General features: G+C 41.7%; 1 protein-coding gene across 1 annotated transcript; it reads left to right on the top strand.

Annotated features, from left to right (window-relative positions):
• The first annotated feature begins 220 nt into the window (after positions 1–220).
• On the top strand, positions 221–9,571 carry LOC134572293 (cytochrome P450 2B4-like). The gene is made up of 9 exons (XM_063431173.1): positions 221–487; positions 1,559–1,721; positions 2,312–2,461; positions 2,709–2,869; positions 3,030–3,206; positions 3,319–3,460; positions 4,100–4,287; positions 9,034–9,175; positions 9,262–9,571. The coding sequence occupies exons 1-9, from the start codon at positions 308–310 to the stop codon at positions 9,441–9,443; spliced, it is 1,485 nt and encodes a 494-aa protein (XP_063287243.1). The 5' UTR covers positions 221–307; the 3' UTR covers positions 9,444–9,571.
• The last annotated feature ends 1,769 nt before the right edge of the window (positions 9,572–11,340 follow it).

Raw genomic sequence — 11,340 nt, 5'->3', positions numbered from 1 at the left:
CTCTCTTTTGTTCAGAGATGCTGCATTGATTGATACGTCTGTTACCAAAATAGGTCATTTTTTTCTATCAGTATTGATAGGTTACAGCCCACAGAATCTCCTTCTTCCATATATGTTTACATTATCTTGTTCCTGAATGTGACCGGCGTTATCTGTAGTCCAGCCTATACCATTCTAGCATGTAACAAGCAATACTAGTTACTGTGTAGCTACAGACACACCCAGTGTGTTCACACGGAGCTCACTCTACCCTATATAATAATGCTGATCCTTTAACTGAGAGATCGTTACGACGGTTAATGTCACAATGGAGCTGGGACTCACAGGGATATTACTTCTGGTCACCTGTGTCACCCTCCTGATTTACCTAATCACATGGAGGGGCAAAACGAAACCAGAAAATGCACTCCCAGGGCCCAAACCGTTACCCCTGCTGGGTAATATAATGGACCTGGACATGAGAGAAATACCCCGGGACCTGGTTAAGGTGAGAAATTGTACCACTGGATTAACTGAAAGTCAGACAAACCTTAATTATTCTTCAGGTTATAAAAAATACATATATTGTAACACAATTCATTAATATTATTATATATTTCCACAAGAATAACCTGAATATGTTAACATAAGACCTGATCCGGTTATTATAAAATTTATAATTTCCATTAGTGCAAGGTCAGCATTTATTTAAAGTCAGTATATTTTTACGCAGTTGAATATTTAAGTAATAAAAGGTGACAGTGAAACTGCTGAGCAAGTCTGGGCATGAGTAGCTGTCTGAGGATGAGTAGCTGTCTGGGGATGAATAGCTGTCTGGGGATGAGTAGCTGTTTTGCTTTGTAACTCATTGTAACTGTTTTCAGTTTAGTGATGGCTGAATGAGTGAGCAAGATTTTGGTACATGGCTCTGTATCTTTGATAACATTGCCTCTCGGATGGTTTTGGCACCAGTAGATCAGACTCCCCAACATTTCAAATGGCCACTTTTTAGTTTTAGGGGTGTGAATGGGGCTGTTCTTACTTACTAATAACAATTTATACAGCTAAAATGTAATTTATCACAAGAACAGCCTGTTATACAGACACATTACTGGGAATATTATTGCTGTGGAGCTCTGTAATACACTCAGACACATTACTGGGAGTATTATTGCTGTGGAGCTCTGTTATACACGCAGACACATTACTTGGAGTATTATTGCTGTGCAGCTCTGTTATACACTCAGACACATTACTGGGAGTATTATTGCTGTGGAGCTCTGTTATACACTCAAACATATTACTCGGAGCAATATTGATGTAGAGCTCTGTTATACACACAGACACATTACTGGGAGTATTATTGCTGTGGAGCTCTGTTATACACACAGACACATTACTCTGAGTATTATTGAGTATAACACTGTTAACTGTTGCATCTGAAACCAACACATTGATTATGACTAATTCTTTTTACTGTTATAAATACACCAGAAAATGTTATTTGCTATGAGATATTATTATTCAGGCATGTATAATTACATAGCATTTAATAAGCATTGTCTTTGTGTCTCTGCAGTTGAGTAAGATTTATGGACCTGTGTACGCACTTTCTCTCGCCGGTCAATATTCAGTGGTTTTTACCGGGTACGACACAGTGAAAGAGGCTCTTGTGGATCACAGTGATGCCTTTAGTGACAGGGGAAACCTGGGCCTGATTGAATTGTTGTTCAAAAATTATGGTAAGTATATATATTAAACGTGTGAGATACATTCACAAACATGAATACATTACTCCCTTGTATTGCTGCCTCTGCCCTTCAAATACGCCCCGGTACACTAGGCGACACAATGTCCCTGCTTCTTGTTATGATCATTCATCCCTCTGTCATATTTTGGAGCACCAATGATTGGCAGCATTTCTGTGAGGCAGTTTGTGCATGTTCTCATTTGAACTTTGACACAGATGAAAACTGACTATATGATATTTAAAATGACTCCTCTGTTTGCCCATTGAACTGTCTATGATACCTGGCAGTGCGTTTATTATTATGAGTCATAACTCTTCGAAATCCGTTGTATAGAAGTTGCGCCATAGTTAGCCAATACACTGCCCGAAGAGCAAATTATGCTAGAAGATACACTGAACTTATGTTTTAAATTACAAAGAGTGCATTCAAAATCCTGGTTATTACATAATGTTTTCAATAATAATTTTTCAAAAACGTTAGTTTTCCTTATGGTAAAACGGTGTATGGTGCAAAGAAGGTTTAGCAAAGTCAAAATTGCTGAAGAGATGATATAATTTCTGCTTCTTTTGTGATGTTCTAAGGGATCGCAGTGAGCAATGGGGAGCGATGGAGGGTGATACGACGATTCTCGCTTTCAACTATGAGAAATTTTGGAATGGGGAGGAGAAGCATTGAGGAGAGAATTCAGGAGGAAGCTCGTTTTCTCACAGAAGAATTCAGAAAATACAATGGTTGGTAAAGGCAGTAAGCCTTCATACTTTAGATTACAAAATAAAACAACTTAGCATATTACTTAGTGGAAAATAAGACAATTCACAAACATGAAAGCATAACAGAGATTTAAGCATAACGGAGAGTGACCATTTGCAATTTACTTATTTTAATTTCTTTGGTTTTCCCAATGTAACTCATATTATCCCAGGAATCAATTCACTATAAAAAGAATCTGCTTAATATATTTTCTAATACTCCTTATAGACACCCCATTTGATCCATTGCTCCTCCTTGGACAGGCCGTCTCCAATATCATCTGCTCCATTGTATTTGGTGAGAGGTTTGACTATGAAGACAAAGATTTCAAGAACCTTCTACAATGTTTCAGAGACCTCTTCACACAGATGAATTCAGCCTCCGGACAGGTCAATAAATGTACCATTGATAATTTGAGGGGAGAGAGTGAATATGTCTAGTTTAATTGGTGAAATCGTTCTTTCAGAAACCTTAATACCATGGTGAGAATTATGTTTCATTTATAATATAATAAAATTCTTATATTTAAAATGTATTAAATTTTCACAGTTTCTTCAAGTGTTCCCAAATATTCTCAAACATATCCCTGGGCCTCACCAGAATATCTTCATCAATTTCAACAAATTAAAACAGTTTGTTATGGATAAAGCAAAATCCCACCATCAGACTTTGGATCCAAACTGCCCAAGGGACTTCATAGACAGCTTCCTGATAAAGATGGAGGAGGTAGGGAATTGTTGAATTGTTTACCAGAACAAAATCTATATTAAGTTATATGTTGCAGTTTGGAAGGGGGTTAATAATTTCTATAAAACAAACTATTTCAAATGTTCCCCAGGAAAAAAACAATCCAAACACTGAATTTCACAATGGAAATTTGTGGGGAACAATGTTGGACTTGTTTGTTGCTGGAACAGAGACTACAAGTACGACACTGAGATACGGATTCCTGATTCTTCTCAAGTATCCAGAGATACAAGGTAAAGTTTCAATAATATTTCTTAAAGTACAATTTGGTAGCAGTTACTACAAGGATGAAGTCCATGTGCCCATAGTGGAAAGCATATTCAAATAATACCTAGAATGGGACATAGTCACGTGCAAGTGGTTAATAACTGATAAAGGAATGGTTATGAAGAAAACAATTAACAACTAAAGACAGGAACTCAAACAGTGGTTAAGTGATTGAAGATGTGGACCTGCATGAGGCTCCTGTGCCCAATACAGCCTTTGGGATCTAGTTTAAGAATGTCTAAGTGGATAACTCAGTGGACAAATCCATACCTATATGTAAAGTAATGTAGGATACCATTACCTAGGTAGCAAGAAAAAAAACCATGTCATCAATAGTCATTCCCTATGCGAGCATCAAAGCACTTTGTTGCAGGTAAAATACAATTAGTATATGACAATGGTTATTTTTACCCATTTCTTTGGCCATGCAATGATGAAAGGCTGAGTAGATCTTTGAGGGGTTGAAGCTGTGACCTTATGGTTACATGCAGTGTGCTAAAACCCATACGTTAGCCCTTTTTGGCTCTCATAGAATATTGCTCTGTAAATGTAAACATATCAAGAATATATATTTTTATTCAAAGCATTCTGTATGTTTTCTTCAGAGAAAGTGCAGAATGAGATTGACAGTGTCATTGGCCAAGAACGCAGCCCGTCAGTGGAGGACCGGACTAAGATGCCATACACAGACGCAGTGGTTCATGAAATCCAGAGATTTGCTGATATTGTCCCCACAGGATTGGTCCATGCGTCTAGTAAAGACACAACTTTCAGAGGTTATCACATTCCCAAGGTGAGCACATTTTAACAATGAGCGAATATTGCATTCTAATCAGTTTATTGCAACTTATCAGTTAATATTGCAATCTAACCCGTAGATACCTAGTCTGAGAGCAGATGATTCTACGAACTTCTGATTATCAGCAAATTCTGTTTAAGTTAGATTTCCTTATCTCCTGCACTGTTAATAGCTCAGCTAGATCCTGCAGGAGCCTCCTGTATGTAATTGTAGATTATGCTAACGCAGTGTACCTATAATCTTAATTTTATTAAGGACAGGAGGGCGAGTATTTTGCATAATCTCTCTTTACTAAAACTCCAGCACAGATTTAACAATAAGGTTTAGTGAAAAAAACATTGCTACAGGGTATAAAGTGCCCCTCCCCCTGTATCACTTCCTCTTTCTTTGATGCGATATAACCAAAAAAACATCCTGTAGATACAATAAACAACTATAACAATAAAGATTCAGACTGCAAACGATCCGAATCCCGAATGTATGATTGTCGTAGAGTGTGAAGAAGATCCCATGTATTGATTCATGAAGAAGAATCAAACTTAAAAGAAACAAAAGACGTGAAAGGGACTTGGGAATGAACTGTTCATCATTATTATTAATAATTATTATTATTGCTATTATAAAGTGTCAGCTTATTCCGCAGCGCTTCACAAAAAGAGGGGAATTTACCAAATGAGACAATAACATTTTTGTAACAGGAATAATAGGTATTTGAGGATAAATACATTAATATATATAGTCAAATTGTACATAATAAGTAATCATAACAGATAATAAATCGCAATCTCAAGATGTGTGATATAAAATAAACCACATAATAATTAAATAAACACACCCCCCTGAATTCAAATCTTTATTGAAGTACAAACAGGGAGGGGAAAAAAGGGTGGACAAAATATTTGCCTCCTGTCCTTCATAAAATTAAGATTATAGGTACACTGCGTTAGCATAATCTGCAATTTTATAACATGACCGGAGGCTTTGTATTTTGCATTTTTAAAGCTGTGGATGAAGAGCAAAAGAAGCATGAGAAACCTGACGGAATGAACACCACTAGGGATATCCGCCAGCAAAAGAGAAAATAAGAGGTCCCGACTAGGGTGTCCATAGAGGAGGGGTACGCTCCACCTGTCCTAGTAAAGTGTCCACCATGCAGAAGCTGTAAATAGTCAGAAAAATGGGAAATGAGACGGAGGAAGTTCCATCTTAGTCCGATGCGAGATAGAAATTCCTTCCAGAATGAAGGAAAAAATGTCTATGCCGAACGCTCGTACTGCCACAATTCGTCGACCCGGATGCCTTCGTCAATGAGAGGTCCGTGGGTTGCCGCCATTCGCAACGGATGAGGACATCCTACCAGCGAGGGTGGAGAGTGGAATCCTATAACATATTCCCAAACGGTCTGTAGGATCCAACCGTGTGTTGAATGTGGTGAAGAGATTCACATGCTCAAGTTCAGCGATAAAGGTTCGGCAAATAATAATCCAGTTGCCAATGGTCCTATTGCTCTCTTCCCTAGATCCGAGAGCTCGTTGTCAATTTCTTTGAAGATCTTGGGTGTAGTGGTGCCCGTGGGTTGAATGGGGGTAAATCCAGTGTGTCGATGAAGACATTTTCATCAGTGTTTGTAATCTTGTGAAAACTTATTCCTTGACGTAATGAGATGCCGTAGTTGGCATAATGTGCCCATCGTCAGCAACAGAGGTCAAGCCAGCTCGTAAAAACTGCTCGCCGACTGGTCGGGGCGTTTGGATGTGTGGTACATTCCAGTTAGACAGCGGAGCTGTACCTCTGCGTCAGTTAACCTATATTTGTACACCTATAAGTAAAGGCACTCTAGTATGTGGGGGTTCACCCCATTAGCAGTAAGGGGGTCACCCTTAATATAATGTGGCCACGGGCGGTAGGTAATGATATAATGCAGGTATCACTCTCACTTGAGTACGTAAACACATAAACATAGGCACTCCAGTACGTGAGGGGGGTCATACCAGTAGCAGTAAGGGGGCCACCCTTAATACAAAGTATTCACTGGTGGCTGGTGATGATATGAGAGTATTCCTGTTAAGGTGTCATATGTTATCCTTAAATATATATATATAGAATATTGAATTCTGTTCAATGCAGTCTCAACATTGTCGTGGCATAGAAAAGGGGGGTCCCCCACATAAAATTATATATATGTAAAACCTTGGTAAGGCATGGGGGGTCACCCTAGCCGTAAGGGGGGTTACCCCTATAGAATTTTCACCCTGAAGGGTCTGTTACCCAGCATAGGGGGGACACCCCTATAATGTCCCTGCCACCGAAAGGTCTGTGCAGTTCTCACTGTATACAGGGCCGGCCTTAGGCATTTAGACGCCCTGTGCGAAAAATCTTCATAGCGCCCCCCCCCGTGATCCATGTATGCTGTAATGTTTGTGTTGTCTGTGTATGTGATAGTAGGTGTGATGACGGTGTGTGATATGTATGCTATGTGTGATATTTGTAATGGGTGCATTAACAGTGTGTGATATGCGTGTATTGGTTGTATGTGACACACACACACACACAGAGTCAGACGGCCATACACACACACACAGGAAGACAGTCATACACACACACACACACACACACAGACACACAAAGGCAGACAGTCTCACACACACACACAGGCAGACAGTCAGTCATACACACAGACACAGACAGTAATACACACACACAGATGCAGACAGTCATACACACACACACACACACGCAGACAGTCATACACACAGACAAACACGCAGACAGTCATACACACAGACACACACAGGCAGACAGTCATACACACACACAGACACACACAGGCAGACAGCCATACACACAGAGGCAGACAGCCATACACACAGAGGCAGTCATACACACAGAAGCAGTCATACACACAGAAGCAGTCATACACACAATCACACACACAGAGGCAGACAGTAATACACACAGACACACACACAGAGGCAGACAGTAATACACACAGACACACAGTGGCAGTCATACACACACACAGACACACACAGGCAGACAGTCAGTCATACACACAGACACAGACAGTAATACACACAGACACACACAGATGCAGACAGTAATACACACAGACACACACAGTCATACACACAGACACACACAGAGGCAGACAGTCATACATACACACACAGACACACACAGGCAGACAGTCATACACACACACAGGCAGACAGTCATACACACAGACACACAGAGGCAGACAGTCATACACACAGACACACAGAGGCAGACAGTCATACACACACAGACAGTAATACACACAGGCAGAGAGTCACACTCACCTGACAATCCCACAGCTCCTGGTGACTGTTTGGTGGGGAAGCAGGGACTCCTTCCTGCTTCCCCTGCAGCAGTTTTCCGGCGCTTTTAGCTCCGCCCCCGCCGCACGGTAAGCTCCGCCCCCGCTGCAAATTTGAAAAAAAAAAAAAATTATTATTATTTTTTTTTTTTTTTAAATCCCGGCCGGCTGTGCGGCCGCACGGCGCCCCCTGCTACATGGCGCCCTGTGCGGCCGCACAGCTCGCACACCCCTAAGGCCGGCCCTGACTGTATATGTATGTCACTTAGGACTGGTGCCAGACTCGCTTGGGGGTCACCCAGCTTTAGGGGTCACCCTGTAATATATTCAATTATGTGCACCCACATATGGTATTTGAATACTGTTGCCCCAATGGAGAGGGCTTATACCCATGAAGTTGAACACTACTGAGTGTAGGAGAGAGCTGAATACTTTTATCCAGCGCCACAATCATGGAATAAACACATCCTGTACGTCTATTTATACCTCCATTGTGCACTCACCTCAGGGAACAGTGATGTTTACATATATAAGAAAACCTGCAGAGAGAAGCTATGCCAGTTCGTGGGAATCACGAACTGGCGAAACCAAGATAGCCAACGTGAATCTGGCGATACCGCTAGATTCAAGATGGCCACTGTTCATGCCCCCTCGCTCCCCCCACCTCCAGTACCCTTGCCTTGAAGCCCAGAACCCTGTCAGTAGAGACAACGCGATCGCGGTAAAAAGCCGAAAACCGCGCGAGGATATTGACAGGGGAAACACAGGGCCAGCAGAAAAACACAGATAAAGCAATATTAAACCAACATAAGGGGTAAAGCAGGGAGAAGGGGAGCAGGGGATAAATAACAATACACAAATGTTTAAATAAAGTTCAAATTGCTATTACAATAAATGAACATTGTGGAGCAAATTAGTCTGACCTGTGCCTTGGCTGGAGCAGCAAAGAAAGAGGAAAGGGCCTTTTATACCCTGTTGCAATGTTTTTTTCACTAAACTTTATTGTTAAATCTGTGCTGCTAGAGTTTTAGTAAAGAGAGATTATGCCAAATACGAAGCCTCCTGTCATGTTATAAAATTAAAGTTAAATTTACAGAGCAGGAGATGTTACATCTAATTGAAAGTGAAACCATGTTGTTCCCATGCAGGGTGTGTGAGTCACAGCCAGGGGAAGTGTGGCTAGGGCTACATCAACAGAAACAAAAGTCATTTAACTCATAAATGGCAGAGAATTGAGCAGTGAGACTGTTGGAGTATGATCTATACACCAAAACTGCTTCATTAAGCTAAAGTTGTGTTGGTGACTATAGTATTCCTTTAAATATGTCCCTGGCACTAGTACATCTTCATCCTATAAGGAACAAGCCTTGAAATGTATGCATTTAACTAATCATGTTTTTTAGGGAGCCTTACTATTTCCGGTACTAACCTCAGTGTTAAAGGACTCCAAATATTTTAAAAACCCTCATGAGTTTGACCCTGGTCACTTTCTGGATGAGAACGGATGTTTTAGAAAAAATGAAGCCTTCATGCCATTCTCTGCAGGTAATAGTATGGTATCAATTATAGATATTTAATAAGGTCTGTGAACATTCCAATGTTCTTATCTTCTATATTATCTTCTTCTCCAGGTAAACGTGCGTGTGTGGGGGAAAGTCTTGCTCGCATGGAGCTCTTTGTCTTCCTCACCACCATCTTGCAGATGTTCACACTAAAGCCAACATTAGATAAGAAAGATTTTGAGATCACACCTGAGCCAAGAAGCAATGGTGCAAAACCTCGGACTTACATGATGTACGCTGTGCCTCGCTGAAATTCCTTAATACTATTCCCTACACCAGGAACCCTTTTGCAGACATAAATGTATTCCTCTGATTTTGTAAGCAATTACTGTGAATTAAAGAAACATGTTAGAGACACAAACTGTCTCTTGCCATTAAACATTTGTGTGTGCATTTGTTTTTGTTTGTTGTGTTTGTGTTTCTATGGGTTTTATACATCATATTTAGATGCGTGTGTTCCTGTATTCCTGTACTGGGGGGGTGCAATCTGTATGAGAAGAGGTGCAGACTGGATGGGAAGGGGTGCAGTCTGTACAAGAAGTGGGGAAGGCTGTATGGGAGGAGATGCAGACTCTATGTGAAGTGGAGCAGGCTGTATGGGGGGTGCAGAGTGTATGGGAGGGGGTTCAGACTGTATGGGAAGTGGAACATTCTGTATGGGAAGTAGAGCAGGCTGTGTGGGAGGGGGTGCAGACTGAATGGGAGGGGTGCAAATTGTTTGGTAAGGGGAGCAGGCTTTATGGGAAGAGGGTACTGACGTTATGGGAAATGGAGCAGGCTGTATTGGGGGGGGGTGCAATCTGTATGAGAAGACTGGATGGGAAGAGGTACAGACTGGATGGGAAGGGGTGCAGTCTGTACAAGAAGTGGGGAAGACTGTATGGGTGGGGATGCAGACTCTATGTGAAGTGGAGCAGGCTGTATGGGAGGGATGCAGAGTGTATGGGAGGGGGGTTCAGACTGTATGGGAAGTGGAGCATTCTGTATGGGAAGTGGAGCAGGCTGTGTGGGAGGTGGTGCAGGCTGAATGGGAGGGGGTTCAGATTGTATGGGAAGGGGTGTAGAGTGTATGGGAAGGGGTGCAGGCTGTATGGCAGAAGTATTGAAGGGAGGGAGCAGACTGAATGAGAGGAGGAGAGACTGTATGGCTGGGGAAGTAGACTGTATGGAAGGAGTAATATTTTCTATCTAATGCATTAGGACTAAGGAATGATTATTTGACAATTCGTTCCATTAAAGTAACAGTCTTGGTTTGGTCCTGTATTGAATGGGACAAAATCATTTGGTTGCATAAAGGGCCGTTTTGAACAAAACATGCTCTGAATAAGTCTGAGTCGGATCTGGATTTCCTCCTGACTGAGCTGAATCTGGATCAAAAAATTAAAATATGGGCTCGGAACTGTTTGCTGCATATAGATAAAAAAAGGGTGGGCCAGTGATGCGAACCAGGGATGGACAGGAAGTCCAGAAAGCTACCGAAAGAATTGGAGGGTCAGCTTGGCGTGGGTGCATGTCAGTCTGCCTGCCAATCCTGAAGGCTGGCCAACTAAGGGCGTACCATGCAGACAGCACCATCAGCTTGGTGCAAGTGAGCCCTTGGTATGCAGTCTGAGACAGAAAAAAGGTGGATGTAGCAAGTGTAGAAGAAAGGGGGCAGAGTGTTAGAGAGACCGAAACAGCAAGAGTGTTAGAGATACTGAAACAGCACAAGGGGCCACCGTGATAGAGAGACCAAAACCTCGAGAGTATTAGAGAGCATGAAACAGCACGAGGGGCCACAGTGTTAGAGAGACCGAAATAGCAAAAGCAATTACCTTAACCTTAACTAATTCCATTGCCAGACAGTCCACACACGTTTTGTTCCCCTACATCCCATTTAAGGACCCATATCTCATTCCCTCTTCACAAGGCAAGAGCATGCAAAGACGATTAATAAATATATATAAACAGTGTGCAGCCGTCAGCTGCTCAGCATTTACATTCCAGCAGTGCGAGGATTAAAAAAAGCTAGCGAGTGGGCTGCTATAGCTAAAAGTAACGGAAACGAATACCATCACCTGTAACCTGTAGGTGGGCTATCTAAAGTAATATGCTGGAGAGACCTGGCTGTGTCCCCCAAAACCTCCACTCATGGAAAAAGTCACTCCT

The sequence above is a fragment of the Pelobates fuscus genome, chromosome 9 (assembly GCF_036172605.1).
Source record: "Pelobates fuscus isolate aPelFus1 chromosome 9, aPelFus1.pri, whole genome shotgun sequence".
NCBI lineage: Eukaryota > Metazoa > Chordata > Amphibia > Anura > Pelobatidae > Pelobates > Pelobates fuscus.
This window is presented reverse-complemented; position numbering and strand designations above follow the sequence as displayed.